Source organism: Arvicanthis niloticus, chromosome 2, assembly GCF_011762505.2.
Source record: "Arvicanthis niloticus isolate mArvNil1 chromosome 2, mArvNil1.pat.X, whole genome shotgun sequence".
Classification (NCBI taxonomy): Eukaryota; Metazoa; Chordata; class Mammalia; order Rodentia; family Muridae; genus Arvicanthis; species Arvicanthis niloticus.
Window position 1 is genome coordinate 89,520,214 of NC_047659.1, and position 20,826 is coordinate 89,541,039.

General features: G+C 42.1%; 1 protein-coding gene across 5 annotated transcripts in view; it reads right to left on the reverse strand.

Annotated features, from left to right (window-relative positions):
* Fsip1 (fibrous sheath interacting protein 1) overlaps positions 1–17,352 on the reverse strand; it is a 139,888-nt gene extending 122,536 nt beyond the window's left edge. For 3 of the 5 annotated variants that reach the window (XM_034495497.2, XM_076929476.1, XM_076929475.1), the window contains exons 1-6: positions 17,147–17,352; positions 13,936–14,068; positions 12,514–12,694; positions 9,905–10,059; positions 8,534–8,630; positions 79–171 (exon numbers count right to left, since the gene is read on the reverse strand). In XM_034495497.2, coding sequence (XP_034351388.1) covers positions 79–171; positions 8,534–8,630; positions 9,905–10,059; positions 12,514–12,694; positions 13,936–14,068; positions 17,147–17,241 — 754 coding nt within the window. In that variant the 5' untranslated portion in view covers positions 17,242–17,352. Of the gene's footprint in view, positions 1–78; positions 172–8,533; positions 8,631–9,904; positions 10,060–12,513; positions 12,695–13,935; positions 14,069–15,816; positions 15,885–17,146 lie in introns of all 5 variants that reach the window. The other 2 variants (XM_076929473.1, XM_076929474.1) reach the window with 2 other exon arrangements.
* Between the last annotated feature and the right edge of the window lie 3,474 nt (positions 17,353–20,826).

Here is a 20,826-nt window from a genome sequence, read left to right on the forward strand (position 1 = left end):
CCCCTCCAATCCATGACTATTTCTGTATAGCCAGCGCCCCCTTGTGGCAATCTGTATAGTCACACAAGTTAAACATACCCTTCTCCATGTGATTTTCGTAAGTTTCTGGAGGAATCTGAGTATGAAACACTGAGAAAAGGACGTCTTCGAACTCACAGTGAAACGGCTTTACTGATACAAAAACAAAACAAACAAACAAAAAAACACTTGTTCAATCTCCACAAAATAAAGTTATCGACATTGAAGGAAGAGAGAGAATTGAGTACCTCATTCTATTATCCCTCAATCCCCTCCATACACAGGAGCTGTTAAAGGAAAAATACGTCAGTGTTCCTATGTTTAAATAGCAATCAGGCAATCTTCACATGCACCACAGAGATGAACTGCTGAAGACAGCCACACAGCACTTCCCTAGATGCATGAGAGTACACTAGAACATCACCTCTCTCTAGAGATGACCTACACAGATCCCCGTGCTTGTGATACAGACAATATGCACAGTCAGCAACAGAATTATGCATTCCCTTATTTAAGGCCTCGAAGCTGAAGATTTTAAATGTATAGTCAGCCATTAACAAAATGTCTTTGAGGAAGGCATGGTGGCAAATACCTGCAACTCTAGCCATAGGAAGAGAAGGTAAGAGGCCCAGGAGATTGAGTTCAAGGTCATCCTCTGAGACACAGCAAGATCAAGGCCAGTCTAGGCTACATGGAACTCTGTCAAAAAAAAAAAAAAAAAAAAAAAAAAAAAAAAAAAAGACAAGATCTGCAAGATGGCTCTGGGGGGGCGAAGGCACTTGAGCAAGCCTGACGATCTGAGCTCCAAGTAAAAGAGAACTGACTCCACAAAGTCCTCTGACCTTCTCACACCTAAGCGAATGAGTGCATACACACACACACACACACATACACACACACACACACACACACACACACACACACACTTACTTTTTTATTGAAAAGAGAGAGAGTACATTTGGGAAACTCATAGAAGTTGGTGTTCTCTTACAGTTTCTTCTCTTGAGCTCAGCTTCACGAAGTAAATAGGGCATTGCATTTTTGTTTCATGGTGATTTTTTTATGTTTCATATCAGCTAATTTAATTACTGTATAACTTTGTTCTGACTAGTTTTATGTTAACTTGACACAAGCTAGAGTCATTTGAGAAGACAAACTCTCAAGAAAATGTCTCCCTAAGATTTGCTTATAGACAAGTATGTGGAAAGGTCCAGACCATAATGAGTGGTACCAGTCCTAAACATGTGGTCTTGGGGTCTATAAGAAGGCAGCCTGAAAAATCCAGGAGGAGCAAGCCAGTAAGCAGCACTCCTCTGTGGCCTCTGCATCAGCTCCTGCCTCATGGTTCTGTCCCTGCTTGAGTTCCTGCCCCGACTTCCCTTGGTGATGGGACTGTACCTAAAAGTGTAATTGAAATAAACCCTTTCCTCCCCAAGCTGCTTTTGGTCATAGTGTTCTCCCACAGCAATAGAACCTAACTAAGACAATCTCCAAAATAAATCTTCTCTGAGCATTAACATGACATGTTGAATCTGCCAGTTTATGCCACAGAAATCTTTTGTTTTAAAACATCTTTAATCCTACCACTTAGGAGGCAGAGCCAGATGAATCTCTGAGTTAGAGGACAACCAAGCCTGCATAGTGAGTTCCAGACCGACTAGAACTATACCATGAGACTGTATCTCAAAACAAAACAATACAAAACAAAAACAGATCATACACTATTCATGAAATTAGAAATAATAAATTGTTCATTAAAATTAAACATTTTGGGACTGGAAAGACAGCTCAGTTGGTAGAGTACCCACTGCACAACCGTAGCACCTCAGTTCAATCTCTAGAACCCATGCAAAAAAGTTGAATGTGGTGGTGCATATTTGTAAACCCAGCTTTGGAGAAGACAGAGACAGAAAGAGCCATGAGTCTCACTGGCCAATCAGACTTGCTGAATCATTAAGACTCAGGTCCCAGTCAGAGTCTCTATCTCTAAATAAATAAATAAATAAATAAATAAATAAGGTTGGCAGCCCTGAAAAACAAATTATGGTTAGCTTTCATTGTCAACTTGACGCAACCTAGAATCACCTGGGAAGAGAGTCCCAGAAATGGTTTTCTACATGAGATTGGCCTTTGGGCAAGTCTGTAGTAGACTGCCTTAAGTTAATTGATTTAAGACCCAGTCCACTGTGGGAGGCACCATTCCCAACTCAGGGGGTCCTGAACTGTCTAGGAGTAGAGAATTCAACCTAAGCACAAGTAAACAAGAGGGCTCATGCAAGCACTTCTCTCTTGACTGTGGGTGTGATGTGACCACCCATCTCAAGCTTCTGCCCTTGTAACTTCCTCACAGTGATGGACTGTAACCAGGAATTATGAACTACAAATGTTCTTTCTCCTCTAAACTGATTTTTGTTGGGTTATTTTATCACAGCAACAAAAATGCAACTAGAACAGGTAGTAACCAATAGAATAAAATATTATTTATAGCAAACAAAAAAGTTAGCTACCATGTCAGAAAGGGCACAGGCACATACTTCTAAGTGAAAGAATATAGTCTGGAGAGGCTTTTTGTGAGGCAGTGGGGGGCGGGGTGGGATTCCAATCATACAACATTCTTGAAAACTATGAAGAAAGTAACACTGAGTGGAAGCTAGAAGATTGGAAAGGGAAGGAGAGTTAAGTGAGGATTTCAACTCACGAAGGGTTCTTTTAAAGCAGTGAAACTATTCAATGTAATGCTGTAATTGTGAATGTACAGCACTATGTCTTTCTTAAAAGCATTTACCATCAGAGCATGAAGAAAGAAAATCACACATGCTGAATGCAGAAATGTGGCAAGACAGCTGAAATGTATAGAAGAACCTCATTCAAAAGAAACATATGAAAAGTGCCACTTAACCGTAACACTCTCTGACAAATGAAGCTATAGGACTAAAGGAGACAGAAACTAAACATCAGAACTATATTCTAGGTGATCAAAGTGTTCTCCACCGGCTAACAATATTGTTTGTATACCATGCAACTGCGCAACTAAGTAAAGAAACAGCAGAGAGTGGGAACAAGTTTCTCACTGTTGGGATAGAAAGTTACAGATAAGCAAGAGGGTTGGGCCATAATGGTCCAGGTGGTGATGAAGTACAGCCAGACAGAGGACTTCGTGTGAACTCAGCTTTAGCTCAAACAGGGACGGTTACATACAGGCACACTTATAGACATGTACATAATGGGTGCGTATATGCACATACATTTCCTTTCCCAGAGGAAACTGTACCTAGCATCCAGGTCCTGATGTCTAAGATCACTGTCCAGCAACCAGGAACTGGGCCCCTCAGAGACATGGCTGATCCCAAGACTCAGGTGGGAAATACAGAAGAGTCAGAAGCAAAAAAGAGAAGATGCAAGCGAGGTAAAACAAATCCCACAGTGACAGAAATGGATCAAAGATATTCAGGTACCAACCAAGAGACCTTCTAACGGCCAAACAGGAAAATGCAGCCAATACAATAAGTAGTATTGAACTCTAACTCAAAGTATAAAATTAATACCCACTAATACCAATCTAATACTGACAGAGATGAGTAAGAGAGAAGATTCTCCCCTGCAGAATCAATGGGAATAATGTAAGCCCACATTCTGCTTTCAGTGAAGCAAAGCATGGCTCCCCACTCCTCAAACAGAGACCGTACACAACCACTTCCTCATAAAGGTCACGGTTGGAAGAGAGGGAAATGGAGTGACTGTCCAGTAGGAATCTCTGACAGACACTTCCTCGGCTGGGGAGGGTACTAACAGCAACAGGGCAGTATGCTTGCCACCACTGTGGTGTAAAGAAAATGGCACTGCAGCTCTGTCCTCCTCCTCCCCGGAGTGTGCAGTTCAGTCTAATCATGGGAAAATCATGAAAGCAATTCCAACCAGTGGACACACTACAAAACGCCAGACCAGTGTGCCTCAAACCTCCCAAGACCATTACAAACAAGGAGAGTATGAGAAGCATCCCAGCTAAGACCAGACTACGGAGACACTAACGTAATGTAGTGTCCTGCATGGGATCCTGGGACAGGAAAAAAACATTCGATAAAAATTAAAGAAACATGAATAAAGTTGGGTTTTGATCAATAAGACCATGTTGATACTGGTTCACTGCAAACATACCATAGACATGAAAGGTACTCCTGATGTTGTAGTGTGTACAGGAAAAAAAAAATCTCTGTATTGTCCTTGTAACTTTTCTGTGAATTTGGAGTTGGGCTAAAATTAAAAAGCTTACTTTTTTCTTTTTTGTTTGTTTTTTTGTTTGGTTTTGTTTTGTTTTAGTTTAGTTACTTTGTTTGATTGTTTGTTTGTTTGTTTGTTTGTTTCGAGAAACAGTTTCTTTATTTTTTTTAAAGAATTATTTTATTTATTTTATGTATATGAATTCACTGTAGCTGTATTCAGACACACCAGAAGAGGGCATTGGATCCCATTACAGATGATTGTGAACTGCCATGTGGTTGCTGGGAATTGAACTCAGGACCTCTGGAAGAGCAGTCAGTGCTCTTAACCACTGAGCAATCTCTCCAGACTGCTTACTTTTATCTTAATTTCCTTTTTATTTTTTTTTTCAAGTAGAGAAAACCAGAAAATTAGACATAGCAAGAATACATACAATATGGAAAGTTACTATTAAAATATTAATTTGAGATGCTATATTAGTGGATTATTTTTAATGGTGTATGTAGAGACTTTAACTCTAGAGTGAGGGAATCCTGCCCAAACTGACTCCAGAATGAAGGCCAGTGGACATGAAAGAAGCTGGGAAGTCAGAGAACGGCCTCCAAGAGACAACTTGAGCCAGCTGGTTTTCCACCCACTATTCCCACTCCTACCCCACCCACACTACAACATCCATGTATGCACATACAAATGTTCACACATGTACACACACACACATACACAAAACCTAATCCTGCTGCATTTTGATTAATTTATTTATTCATGTGTGCAGATATATATGGGGGGGGAGGGGCAAGCTTGTGCCACAGCACACATGTGGAGGTCAGAGGACAACTTGAAGGAGCCGGTTCTCTCCTTCAACCTTGTAGTTCTGGGGATGAAACTCAGTTTGTTGGGCTTATCAGCAGGCACCTTTACCACTGAGCCATCTCTCTGCCTCTAATCCTGCTTTATAGAAATAAAACTTCTGAATAAATTCAGCCATTCAAATCAGTACCAATTAAAAGAATAATCTTCCATTACCAAGGAGAGTTGACCTAGGAACAAAAGATAGATTCATTATTTAAATCTATTAATTTAAAAACACTAATTTTATCAAGAAAGAAATCTATAATAATTTAAATAGCTATTGAAATGAACTGAATAACCATCAGCAGTAAGTCTATAGTGTTGAGAATGGGAGCAATTATTGAAGAAGACACAAACATTAACACTGTTTCCTGGTTCACATGTTCACAATTAACAAGAGCCAAGCCACACAAATAAAGATAATCAGAATGAATAACATGATAATCCACTATGTAATCAGGTAAAATTATACATTGAAATCTAGTTAATCATAAATTTATAAAAAGTTACTCTTTTCTCCATTTCATTTAGAACCTGTGAAAATATGTTGGCATGGTCACCAACTGAGGTAGTGACAGCAAAGAGCTATATAAAACCAATGGATAACTAATAAATATGTGAAACCTGCCAAAATTCCCTGATATATGAGCAATAGTATAGAAAACACTGTATTCTTGTTAATATTGTCTAGTAATCAAGGAAACATAATAATAAATAATTGGGTTAAAAATAACCCAATTATTGATTACTTACTGCCCATGTTAAGGGACACAAGCAGCCATGTTTTAAGGACATGTAAGAATCCTACAGTGGAACACAGGTAGTAAGAAACTTAAGAGGCCCTGCCAAAAGTGAGAAACACTAACCATCAAGTTACAGTCGTGAGGAAATCAAGTCAGAACCACCCAGCCACACTCCTCCAAAATGGCTTAAATTCTAAGAGTAGACATGCTTTTTTTTAAATATACCAGTTTCTGATAGAATTTGTTACACAGCAACAGATAACTAATACAATTACACCATAGGACATAAGGATAGCAAGAAGGCAGGATAAAGAGACTGAAACTGTGTGGCCTAAAAGATAAATGCTAAAGACTAGACTCATAGAGAAGAAAAGGGAGGCAGCGGCAAAAGAAGCAGGCGGAGTCTCCTCTGAGGAACTGTCACTCGGGGAAGACGTCTGTGAATCATGAGGGACTAACTGTACTGTGTAATTTTAAGTTCCAGACAAACTAGGCTCCAGGCTAAGAGTGTTGTGCCTTTAAAAATGGGCTGCAACTAGATGCTGCCACCTAGCGGACAGTGTACAAATACTTGGCATTTGGTCCCTAAATACTTGGTACTTGGTCCCTATTTTCCTAATGACACTTACAGACATCCTTTATTTATTTAAAGATCTGTGGGTAGGTGTAAGCGCACCAGTTAGTTTTTATGCCAATTTGACCCAAGTTAGGAAGCAGGAAATCCCTATGAAGAATGCTCCATAGGCTTTGCCTGCTTTGCTGTTCTATGTTCTATCACCCTCACCAGCTGCCTCCTTCAAAGCTGCTTTTCTCTTCTTTTGGGTCTTTTTCTAGTTCCCTGATCTCTGCACACACTCGCTCCCACATAAACACACATATACAAAAATGAAAACCTAGGGTCGTCATATGAACAAGAGCATGTACTCTGTCTTTCTGAGGCCGGGCTACCTCCACCTGATTCCATGCCCTAGCTGTTGTGACCAGAGCCGCAGCAAACACACATGTGCAAGCATGTCTCTGGTAGGCTACGGAGTCTTTGGGGTAGATGTCTGGAAGTGGTGTTGCTGGACGGTAGAATTCTAGTTTTCGTTTTTGTGGAATTTCCACACTGATTTCCAACATGTCTTCACCAGTTTATACTCCAACCAACAGTGAGGAAGAGTGCTGTTTTTCTCCACAAGCTCACCAGCATTTGCTGTCATTTGTTTTCTTGAAAACAGCCAGTCTGACTTGGGGGAGATAGAATACCTAAACAGTTTTAGTGTGTGTTTCTTTGATGATGAAGAAGGTCAAACGCTTTTTAAAAATATTTACTGGTCATTTGTAATTCTCTTTTTGAAAACTGTCTGTTCTAGTAAAAAAAAAAAAAAATGTGTCTCCCATTCTGATGGCTATCTGTTTAATTTGTAGTTTCTTTTGTTGTGATGAAACATTTTAATTTATACATACATATATATTTTCTTGTGCATACATGTGTCTGTGGTGTGGAGGGCAGAGGGCAGCTTGCAGGAGTCATTCTCCTTCCACGCTGTGGGCTCTAGAGGTTGAACTGAGTTGTTGGATGCAAGTGTCTTTCCCTGTTGAGCCTTCCTGTTGGTCCATCAACTGTTTTAACTCCTCAAAATTCCATTTGTCAATTCTTGGAACTATTTTCTGTACTACTGGGGTTCAATTTAGAACATTACTTCCTAAACCTATATTATAATGTGCTGTCCCTAACATTTTCAGTGTTTGGGGTTTTAAATTAATATCTCTGCTCTGCTTTGAATTGATCTTTGTGTGGGGTGAGAGAGATGGATGTAACCTCATTCTTCTGCATATGGCTACTATCTTTTGCCAGAAACTTTTATTTAATAGGCTTTTTTCCAGTATGTGTCTTATCATTTTCATTAAAAAACATACAGACCTGAAAAGTCTACTTACAAATTAGTCCTTCAATACAGAAGGGGTAACACACGGGGAACACCCAGCCTCTAGGAGAAAACTTTGATGCACTGTAAACCCTAATTGCCCAAGGTTCTGAGCTCTCAGTGCTGGGCCCAGAAAGGAACCCATGTAAAGAAGTGCTGTCCCTCAAACCACACCTCCACTCAGACCCATGCTGAATCTGAATCCAGCAGCGTTTGGGGTTCTAAAATGTTGAATATGCCCTTTGTAGAGGACAAAAGAAAGCCAACATTCTCAGAGAACTCAGAGGCTCTTTTAGAGCATCCTGTTCACACAAAACTGGAATATCACCTCTGTGATGTATGGAAAGAGATTCTGAAACTATCCTACAGTGAAGTAAGGGAGGAAAGGGTGGAGGAAGACAACAAAAAGCAAAGAAAGGAAGAAGCAAAGTTAGCTGCTCTCTAAAGGTAGGACGGTGAGATCACAAGAAACCGGCAAATCAGCAACACACTTTTACAAAGGAGTTGCACAGGACAATGGCAGGCAGAGGCCAAGGGCATGAATAGCATCTTGACTCAAGGAGGGACAGGAAATGAGTGTAAAGACATCTGGGGCCTGTCTCTGGTTTCCTCTGCCCTTTCTCCCCTGTAGATAGACACGGCCCTTAAAACACTAAACAGACCTACACTCAGATGCTTCCTTCTAGTCCCACCTAACATCAGTCATTAGCTCTTCAGAGGGTCACACCCACATGGAAAAGGACAACTCAGGCCGAGCTGGGGTGAGAGCACAAGGCCCCCCCTCCCTCTACTCACCAGCTGCTGTCTCTGCAGATTTTGAAGTCAAGCACAAAAACTTTTTTGTGTTTCCCAACTCCTTGTTGTTTTCCAAGTCTTCAGAGTTTTTTGCAGACTAAGGGAAGAACAGTTTAAGTTTAAATATAAAAAGGAAAGGAAATACACCTCCTGGTTCTTAGTCCAATCCCATTCTCAATTGTCTATGTACTCGCAGGAAGGTTCGGCCATTTGCATTCCTTTAACTAGGAAATCCGTTAATATTTCCTGTTTCTCAAAATGGAAAAAATTTACATATACATTAGTTAAAGTAGAGACAGAGTTATCTATAGGCAATTCATATATGTATATGTGTGTTTATATAATGAGTTATATACATGTATGTATATATTGAGTTATCCACAGGTACCCCCATTAAATTGAAATTTCAATGTTGGCCTCATATTTTATTATGCTTCTATTTGTAACTTTTATTTCAGCATAAATTAAAACTTGCTTCATGTTTCAGCAGAAAACAGACTCACTTTTTCTGCTAATTATGTAAACTCATCGTCTTGTTTAAATTTGGCTGCAGTTTTCTATTTGCCCCGTCAGTCTTTCTAGGAAGTCCAGACAAATGAATCCCTGCTCACTTCATTCTTAACTTGTGTTACTGCCTAGGAAATTGCCCCCACAGTCAGTCAGTGACTAGGGATGACTGTGGGAATCAGCCTGTGAGTTACTTCGGGGTCCCTCACTCAGCTGCTCTGCTTTAAGGAATGAATCACAATGTCAGTGGCTCTAAGAGACAGTGCCAACACTTATTGAACGTCAACCTCTCTTATATTTTTGGTTGTGAGCCTAGCCTTTAACGGCTGAGCCATCTCTCCAACCCAAACGTCAACCTCTCAATACCAGGGAGAATAGGAGGCCAGTGACAGCCAAGGGAATGAGGCGCAGAAATGTGGCGACACGGAGGCAGATGGAGCGTGGCTCAGGCTTAAGCCTCTTCTCAGGAGAATCTGAGTAGCACATGAAGTACCGAGTCCACAACTTGTTTGTCCCAAAGTTTATTTAATCAACAACAAACCAACAAAGTGTTTTGTGTATGCTTATCTTCAAACTAGAAGCTCAAAGAAAAAAGAGCAGGCAGACATCTTTGATAAAAGTAACCATCCTAACCATTCCTAGTCAGAGATGGAGGGAGGCCAGTCTGACACTAGGTTTGCTGGTACCATGGGTAATGAACACACCAGAGCAGGGCCCAAAGACTGGAATGTCACAGAGCAATCATCCTCCCTGGTTCCAGAAAACACACACACACACACACACACACACACACACACACATTAACACTCCCATGGGCCATGCCTTTCTTCTCATTAGAGGAAACTGACTCTTGAAAGTTCTTACCTTGAGCTTTTCCCACAGCTTAATTCTCATTTCTAGACCTCGCTTTTTAACTTCCTTTTCTCTACATTGTTTTTGGGCCAGTATCTTGTCAAGTCTGTGCATCTTACGAATAGCATTCTGAAGCACAGCATCCATCTCTTCTAATTTGGGATCATCTGCATTGTGTTGAAGGTAGAAATGGATTTGAAGTTTAATAAAAAAAAAAAAAAACAGCAAAGTTTTGTTTTGATTTTACTTTTTATTCATTCAACCAATACTTACAGCCAACAGTGACACCTACGGAATTAATACTGAGTCCCAACTTTGTGAACACTGAGTGTCCTTTCATATGAATGTCTAATCACAGAGAGGCAGACACTGAAGTGTCCAGTGGCATGACTAGACCCTTCCAGAGCATAACTTACAGTACTGAGCACAGAAGTGCTTCTCTTGTGATTTCAAGTCCCAAGCTGTCTCTCTTTCACTCTGCTGTTGTAGCAGAAAGCGGCTATCAGCTTTGCAGCCATCTTGAGCCATATACCCTGACATGAGACTTGTTTTTCAACAGCCTACAACAGCTGAGCACACTCTGATAAACATCTTATTTATCCCACATAGCTTGTTTTGCTGTTTAGTGCCCACAGCTGCAAGGCACACGTGGTATTCACGCCTACAAGGCATGCGGTGCACGTGCTATCCACGCCATACATGCCTGCAAGGCGCACGTGGTATCCACATCTGCAAGGCACGTTGTATCCACATGCCTACAAGGCACGTGACAAAGTGTATAAATACCCTGGACTTCCACACAATGAGAGAGACAATAAGAGAGACAATAAGAGAAAAGGAGAGACAATAAGAGGAGAGACAGTAAGAGAGACAGTAAACAAGAGAGACTTGACTACACACCCTGTCTTGTCTCCATTCTTCACGTCTCTTGCTAGGCCCTGACCTGCGAACCGGAGCAGCAGAGCGGGCCACGACATTTTGGCCCCCAAGCATGAGGCAGAATGGTCTGCAACACAGTGGCCGCCAAGCTGGGCAGTACGGGCCTCAACACTCTGCTAGACTGCCTATATCCAAACATACAAAATAAAGAGTAGAGACTGTGACACTATTCTAAACTGTGACCCTGGTTAACTGACATCGCAGGCATGCACCAGTGAACCACAGTAGAAAACCATACATCCTGAGCCACCCAGAGGATCCAACACACAACAACCCAAGCAGGTGTTCAGGATCCACAGGTGTGCCTTTCCCCACCCCCCTGTTGGTTTCTTGATTCACATAAAAATGTTTGTGGGAAGACGGTAACTGGTGATAGCTTATTTAAAATTAAGGACTTAAGTTTTGTCCCTCTGGGTTTAGCTGACAACTAAGGATAACAATAACAGCAACTGTCATGTGTAGGCTTGCCTGACAGGCACAATGCAGAGTGCTTCATTCACACACACCTTAGCCCAGCACTGTGGTCCTCCTCATCGTCCCTTTTGGAAGCTGAGGCAAATTTGCATATCCAAAGTGTTCTAACTAGTAAGCAAAACAGCAAGCTCCACCCAAATTTGTCTGACTTCCCAGTGAGAACACTTAGCTACCAGGCAACACTCCCCTCATGAAAACTGATGAAAACTGATAAATGTGAAATGAGCATCGGTGTCCCAGGACTAAGTCTCAGACTTCCCAGGTCATTTAAATAGTACCTTCTGCTGAGTGAGAGCTCAGAGCCCAGCGATATTTACCTATAGCATACATCTCTACCTCTTCAAGAAAAAAGAGGGAAATATCAGAAAAAGAATATTAATCTAATAAAGAGGTTTCTAAAATCATGCTGCTTGCATAGTTCAACCCTGGTGTCCCAGGCTCATTGTCCATAGGTGGTCCACACATTCCAGGGATTTTAAACTAACTCACGCAAGATGGAAAAAAAAAAAAAAAAAAAAAAAGATTGATCCTGGAAACTGGGCCCGACAGTTAACCTCAACTCCTTCAGATGTTTCTTACCAACTGCAAGCCCATACAACGTGGCGCCACTGTCCAGCCTGGCCGTTTGGCTGGCTTCCTCACCATTACCTCTGGGGTATCACTACAAATGCCTGTACAGCAGGCAAAAATGCAAACAGCACCTCAGTGGCATGATGAAGTGAGACACCCAAGGATCTGAGGCACCCACATCCCAGGAGTTCTACACGCCACAACTGAGAACTGCTCTTCTAACTCAATCTGGCCAGAATGAATTTACTATCATGAAAAAAACATAGCTTTTAAAATTCCAATATTATTCATCACCATTGGGGTTATCCTTAAAGGGTATTTATAAATGACCTAATACATCTTATTCTACAACTTTAGCCATTAAAAGTGATCCATGAATTATGTCATGCGATACAGAAATATTCCCCTTAATGAATGTAATATGAGCACAATAATTTATTTTATTAAAATGTTTTATTGAATTTCTAAATGCATTTAAATACTCTTACTAGTCTTATACATAAAAACAGAGATGAATTTCTCACTAAAAGCTGTCTTTTCTTGTTTTATTGCTTTACTCAGCTGCAAAAATTATACTTCTAATATTTTAAATACAGTATCTGCAATTATGATTAGCCAGTCACCCAGTGTCAGCCCACCTGCATGCTCAGGGGTCGCCTGAGGTTGAGTCAGGTCTGAGTCTTCATCTGAGCTCTTCTTGGCTGGTTTTGTCTTGGAGTCGTCTGCCCATTTTTCATCATTACTATTCCTTCTTTCTTCCACACTACTGTTTGATGTGTGACCCTCTTTGCCAGAATTCAACTTGTTTATCATGTCAATCTAAAGATGATTTCAACAAAAGAATTTCCAAACTATAATACTCAAAGACGTTTTTAAAAGACACTGTGTTTTCATAAAACTTCACACTTCATAGAATTTAACATTAATAAAAGCATATAAAGAAACATGTAGATACACATGCTAGCGTTAAAATTCCTAGAAATGTGGGGCCTTTAATGAAATGCAATTTAACTGCAAATTCAATTTAATAATAGTTCACCAAGTAAATACCATTGTCCCACAGTTTTGGGAAAAAGTTGAACCTGGCCCTCACAAGCCACACTCTCTGCAACCCCCAGCAGCTGCTTCCCTGTGTAGCCACTGAGTAATCTTAGTGACTCAGACACACCTATTTTGAATGAGATAGTTTCTAATAAGAGTCTTCTAATGAGACTTGTATGCCTAGGTTATTCTTAGTTTCCTATTTTGTTTCAGCTTTCCTTTACACAAAATTCATTCTGAAAACAGCAGTTTGGCCTAGCTGTGTCTTCCTGAGAGAGGGCAAAAAGGGACATTTATGGAGGAGTCAAGAGAAAGGCAGCTTGAAAAACTCTGAAACCTACACAGGGGGATGAGAGTCACAATAGAAGTAAATATACCCCACAGAGAGCTGAGTTTTCAAAGGAACTCTCTATGGGGGACTGTCTACTCCAGCCCTCACTCCAGTCTCAACCACTGGCAGTACCCACATGCTCAACACTCTACCATAGCAATGGACAACCCTAGTGCCAACCTCAAGGATGGAAGTTATGTGATACTAAGAAGTAAACTGACTGGTGTGACACTGTCTTCATGACAAGCATCAGAGTCTCTGTTGCTAGGCACCATGTACACCAGGCTAGCTGGCCAAAAGCTCCGGGGAATTCTGCCTCCAACCCCTCCACTTCACCAGAAGAGCACTGGACTTCCAGATGTGTCCCACCACTCCCAGCTTTATGTGGTTCCTCATACTTACATGGCAAGAACTTTAGCCTCTGAGCCGCCTATTTCTTAATACTGAATCATTGTCATAGTAAATGCCAGTGGGTGTATATTAGACATTGGAATACAAAGTTTCTTTATGAAGCCAAAAGCACATAGACCTTAACAAAGTTTGGTGTAGATTTAAAAAAATACCCAATGAGAAAGAAGAGGGGAGAGAAAAAGAACTGTGTGCTCATTCTGAGCAATCTACAGAAACGCCATCTCAGTGGATGCTAACTGTTGTGGCTGAGCGCTTGGGCCCTTTCCAAGCAGATTACCTTGACAGGCCCTGGTTCTGGCGAGAGCACCTCCAGAGAACTGTTTGAATTTCGGCTCCCAGGACGGGATCTTGAACTTGAGGCTGGTTTTGAAATTCCATCAAGGTTTCCTTTTATAATATCCATTGACATCCTAAACCAAGCCAAAAGAGTTAAGAAGCAAGTGACTCAGAGGTCTCAATGGCTCATTAGTCAATTCATGTTTACAGTCAATTATACTGAGAACGTAGTCACTACCAGAGTCACACATACCAGCGATCTGCAATGTCATCGAAAGAATCTTACAAATGTGGATTATGCATCAGATACTGATAGCAGCTGGTGAAATAGGCAGATGTGATTGCTGTCTCACTGTCTCGATGCAGAGGAAAACAAAAACAAACAAAAAACATGCCATATCCCTGCTCTTCCCCACAAGAAGACACCCAGGTCTCCTCTCTCAGCCTAGACCCACTCCGTCGAGGTGATTTGCTAAGTCCTCCCAGCTACCTCCTTCTGAGCTCACTCTCCTTCTTCCAGCCTTTCCTGTTCCATATAAGCTTCAGCAGGTCTTCCCACCCAGCTCAGATGTCTCTGTCCTTCAAGCCACATTTTCTGGAGCCCCCTCCACCACAGCACTGCCCTCTCTTAATCAGCTCTTCCCTCTGAAAATCTGCAGCTCTACTTCTGATTGGCACGAGAGACTAAAACCTATATCCTTTATTAGCGGACAGACTTGTATTATCCGGCTGTACTTTGTCAACCTCCTCCCCTTAAGGGCTTTATGCAGGACACTATCATAGATGTGACCTGACCCTAGCTACTTTGTGTCTAGTGTGGATTCTGGAAGTGGGACTAGCTTAAACTAGGCAGAACAGCTTAAACTGGAGGGAGAAGACAAGCATTGCAGATATATCTTTCCAAACCATGCCCTTGAAAGAGACTGATTTCCTGCCTGGTGAGGGTGGGACAACAGGCATACTGTGAACTAGAAGAAACTGGGAGGATTCCAGCTTAAATATGAATGGACATTTCCTGCCAAAGCTTTTCTAAATGCTCATAATTACATGAAGCATTAAAACTGCAATGTCCTTATTCTACAAAGTGGCTTGTCTTTCATGTGATTTGGTGGCCCATAGACTCAGAGTCCAAAGAGGCCTTGCACACAGAAGGAAGCACAAACATTAACAAGCTGGAGCTTCTCTTGGGCACACAGGAATAATATGGCTTGCCCTTCAACTGCTCAATGTGCCAGTGCTGCTACTTCAGAGAACAGTTGGTCCACTCTTCCCACTCAGCAACTGAAAAAGGCATTGATGTCAACAGTATTCACACTCTGTAAAAGAATTTGGGCTCACTCAGGAAGGGCCTGACATTGTTATTGTGGGATGATGGATCACCCTGGCCCCGTCACATCACCACCAAAAAGCGTAAGTCACTAAAAGGCCAAATGTCTTTTCCATGCCCTATGCATCCTGTCAAGGAGGGCTTACTGCGGCTTGAGAGGAGCAGGGAACTGGAAGGATGTGGCAGAGCCAATATAATACATCTCAAAAAAGGGCCAAGCCACGGGGACCTAGCTGTGACGTGGATCAGCTAAAAGACTCCAGAAACCTTTCCATCTGCTTCAAAAAACTGGTCAGCTACTATTATGCTTCCTCCAAAACATATCAAATTAAATAACCCATGGTTCACAGAAAATGTAACTGACAGACTATCTGTGTATTTGGCCATCTGGAAAAGAAGTCAGAATAAAGACCATTGAAATGGGATCTGATAGGTGTATTGTGTGTTTAAGAAATCACTTGTCACACAGAAACGCCACAGGAAAAATGAAGAGCTGCACAAGCAAGCAGCCATACAACGTGTACCAAGTCACACGTACACTGAGCATGCACTTACCAAATATGGTGCCTTCACTGAGGATATGGGATGGGAAACAGTATCCAAAAGGAGGGGTGTAAAAGAATCTGTTATAATAGAAAATCAAAGACGGCAGCCAGAAATTGATAAAGCCAAACAATAGCTAATTAATTATAATATTTAAGAGTTCAAGATGGCTGTCTCCAGAAAATGTGACCAGGAACTGCTCAATTATTTCTTCCATTGTAAATGTTATACTATACTACAGTTTAACATCTGGACAATATTATTTTGATAAAAGCAAAAGCTAATTTTAAAAGTAATGAGTCAATATAAAATACACAATCTCCCTGGGACTGGAAGGAAATGCAAGGACAGCTCGCACAGAAATCAATGATATACTAAGCCTGTGTGGTGGTTTGGACGACAATGGTCCCTATAGGCTCTTGAATACTTGGTTCCCAGTTGGTAGAACTGTTTGGGAAGGATTAGGAGGTATAGCCTTATTGGAAGCGATGTTTCATGGGTGGAGGGAGCACCCTCGGTGGAGGGAGCACCCTCGGTGGAGGGAGCACCCTCTGAGGTATCAACAGACTCTCGCCTTCCCACTTAGCTCTGCCTTCTACTTTCAGATCAAGATGTGGGCTCTCAGTTGTTTCTGCTGCCATGCCTTTGCTCCGCCATCATGAACTCTAACTTTCTGAAGCTGTAAGTCAATTGAAGGCTTTCTTTATAAGACTCTGAGCTAGGAAAGCGGTTGAATGCTGTATGCAGCGGTGAAGTAGAGATGAGACCAGATTCTAATGGTAACAAATAACTGCTCGTACATGCCAACGTTGTATTACATTTTATTTTTTGATCTGCTCATGTAGATAGTACATGATCTGGTGTGGTGAGGCAAAACTGCCTGTGTCCCCAGATAGTTTGCTCCCTGTTTGATCATCTGAAACGCCTATTCATATTCCCCAGGCTGGTGGATGCCCAAACCTTTACATTTGGTTTACATTTCTTCCATCATAAGGAAGGCTAAGTCCCAGATCAATGTTTACCAACTCTTTCTACTTTCACTTTTTCAGTGTTGTGACTGTGTGCTGTTTAAGGTCTATGATACTGACTAGTGCTCCAGACCTCAGTGGGAAGAAGGCTCCTAAAGATGGACTAATGCAGAAAGTTTTCAGCAGAGATCGTGACTTCGGCAGGGGCAGTACCCTCTGAGACTCGCAGACATAGCCACGCCCCTGTGGCCACCGGACGCTGGCCTGGGCGAAGAGGCCACACCCACCGTGCCCGGGGGCCGAGTAGTCTGCCCTCTCACCCTCGTTAGGCACATCAGGCCACAACTCCTCTGCCACGCCCCGCGGCTACCAACCTCTGCCCGTGGTCCGTGCGGTCCCTCAACTTCTCTGTGGGGACGAAGGCTGGACGCCTAGGCACTGACTGGCTCCACTGACATTCGAGCGTCATCCACTTCCCTTCGAAGGGGACCGGTTTTTCCCACCACCGCCTCTTCTTAGAAGATAAAAGAGGAAACAGTCTCCCGCTGCCTCAAGGAACGCTGTTGCCCTGGCAACCAGAAGCACGGCGCGGATCACAGTCTCGCGATAGGTGTAAAGGTCCCATACCTTCAAGAGTTGGGCATTGGGGACCGGAAGTTACACTGAGTTGGAAGGCATAAGGCTGTGGCCCTCCTATAAGCTCCTTTGCAATGAATGTTTTGGGTAGGGAATGGTTTGTTTATATTCAGGTTGACCTCCGGAACGAGGATCCCATGTTTACAAAGCTCTGACCAGCTACTAGGATGTTCTACAGGCCAGCTGCCCTCTCAGATTAGTTACTTCCCATTATCACTATCATCCCTTTCTTGCAAAACTGATGTGCACCTCAGAGAGATCTCATATGTTAAGGTCTTGTCAAATTTGGAGAGCTCTGTGTGTGCACGCCTGTGTGTGCGTGCATGTGTATGTGTAATATATATAATATGTGTGTGTATAATATATAATAATGCATATAATGTATAATACAGTGTATTGTGTGTATATATGTATATATACATATATACATGTATATATACATACACATATATGTGTGTGCGTGTGTGTCTGTCTGTCTGTCTTGTAAAGACTGGGCTGTAGTAAAATAAAAAGGATTATGATGGCAGTGTATACCTTCACATTTACCCATAATTTCTCTGTATATCATGCAATAGGACTCATTGCCTGGATCTCCAAACTGATGTGTTCTTTCTTCATCCTCAGTACCGTGTAACATCTGTTGCATTTCAGTCTGAATGGCCCTTGATTGTTTACAGGGTGTTGTCACACTCAAAGCTTCTCCATCCTCATGCTTTGGGACAAATAGAGTGCTTCTTTAGTTTTTTTTCATCAGAGCAAATAAGTATAAATCAAGTTGCCCAAAGAGCACAGCAAAGGTGGTGCAGAGTGTAAAACCCTGGCTGTAGATGCCATCTCTGTGGCATCCTTTGTTTCTGTCTCCAGGTCAGTGTCTCCCTTGAACCCTGTTCCTTTATTGAAGCTCGGAAGGCATGAGAACCCTCGAAAACTTAGCAGATCAAAATCAAACCACTTTTCTATGGTCCCCCCTCCCCACTCCAGCCCGTCCTGTACCATCTTCCCCACACCATCCTCCCAGACTCAGCTCAGCAACTTTGGTACCACCCTCAAGTCTGAAATGCTACCAGACCTGCATTCAGATGCATCAGAATCCGAATGCTCCTTACATCTGCAGGGTTCCCATCCTCACCTAGATGTTTGCAATAATCTACCTTAGTTTCATCCATGATCGCCTCCTTGCATGGCCTGTATTCTGAAGGACAGTATCTTACAGGGTGTGGTCAGAGCCTCAGCCAAATCCTGCCAGCCCTCTGCTCCAGGCTCTCCATGACCCTCCACTTAGAGACCTTTCAATGCCCACAGGTCCTGAATGACCAAACTGCTAACCTCTCTGCCTCTGCAGTCTTGCCACCTTTCCCCTGATAAACGTTGCTTCAGCTTCCAGCTTCACAGTTAATGCATTTCCCAGGAAATTTATGTTTTTCCAAATTCCCCTTTTCTGAAAGTTGGGGAATCCAAAATATGCAAGAAAGTGGTCTGCTTCTTGATGAGAATTAACCCTTAGCACCCTGCATAGAGATGTAACTGAGGGAATCCAGTGACACCAGTGCCAGAGCAAGAGAAGTTTAAGTTACCACTTCCTGGAACCCAGGCAGAAGAACGAGGCCAGGGCATGGCACAATTTAATTTTCCCATCTTCCTTAAAGCCGGTATGTGTTTTGGACCCTGCCTGTGCAGACAGGGAGGCATTTTAGTGTTTTCTTATTTTGTATATGGTTTTCTTTTTTAAACCAAGATCTCACTGTGCAGCCCAGGCTGTCTGGGACTTGCCACCTTCCTGCCTTGAGCTCTAGGACTATAAGCCTGTGCCATGACACCCAGCTTGAACTGAATCATTCTGGGAATAAAATAGGAAGCTGATACCATCGTGTGTGTTATGCGCTCTGAACAATGTTTCAAGAAATAAAACTGAGCTAGAAAGATTGCTCAGCAAGTAAAGGCATTTGCTATGCAAGCCTAGAAACCAGAGTTCAAGCCACAGAACCCATGTAAAGTTACAAGAAGGGAACCAACTTCCAATTCACTGTCTTTTCTGACCTCCACATGCACATCATGGCACATCTGAACACATACATACAAACACACACATACATACTGTAGTGCCTATTCCTGGTTGTCAACCTGACTATATCTGGAATGAACTACAATCCAGAATTGGAGGGCTCACCTGTGATCCTGATCTTGAAGCTGGGGGATACAAGTTTCTGACCTGGATCTTAGCATAGAGATCTGGAGGCACAGTAGCTATAAATCCCAGGAGACTAAGGCAAGGAGATCTCTGAGTTCAAGGTCATCTGGGACAAAGCAAGTCCCAGATCCAAGCATGGTGGCACATACCTTTCATCTGGGCCACCCCTTCTGCTGGAGACCTACATAAGGACATTGGGGAAAGGAAGACTCTCTCTCTTCTTCGCCTGCTTGCCTTGTGGGACTGAGCAACTGCTATATCCTTGGACTTCCACTCAGAGCTGCTGCTGACCATTGCTGGGGAATTGAACTACAGACTGTAAGTCATCAACAAATTCCCTTATTATATAGAGACTACTCATAAGTTCTGTGACTCTAGAGAACTCTGACTAATACACATACATACACACATACATGCACACATACATACATACACATATACATACACGCAGATATACATACATTTTAAGAAAAAGAACAAGGAAATAATGAGTTTGATTCACAATAAGTCCTTACCATCACAATTCCCAATCCATGGTATTGATAAGTTAAATTATTGGTACATTTGCATGCTATATGAAAAAAAAAATGAATAGCTAGACCGGAGATGAACTTCAGTGGTAGGGTGCCTACTTAGTATGTGAGAGAGCCTGTGTATCAGATAGTACAGTCCCAAAGCAAGGAAAAAGAAGTCCCCAGGACTGCCTTTCTAAAGTGAACTCTAGATACTAGGAGAGGATTGCACATCTGCTAACAGTCAAAGAACAGAGTGCTCCAGCAAAGTTGAGTAACCAACAGGAAGTATCCAGTGTGCCTTCAGCATTTCTCAGTTGGAATCGCCCTCATTAACAAATGATTCAAAGTGGGCTTGAGTGAAGATTCATGCCTGGCCAGTGAAGTACCTCCATAAACTGTTTGTGGAGGTCACCTATTAAAGACACCTCACCTGTGGTTTGGACACTGTTCGGGGATATCTTGGTTCAGCATAACTAAACTATAATTCTGTGTTCTTTGTTACTCCTCAAAAATGAAACTTCTTTTGACCTTGGTATCAGTTGTCTCTTAGTTAACATGATATTGTTACAATATTACCCAGTAATGTTCTCTGCATTTTCCAGAATTTGAATCTAAATATGTCTAAATTTAATCATTTGGATTTGGGGATTTTTTTTTCTTTGTATTTGCGTGTTGTTTGTTCTTTGTGGGGGGAGGGGGTGCTGGAGATGGAAAT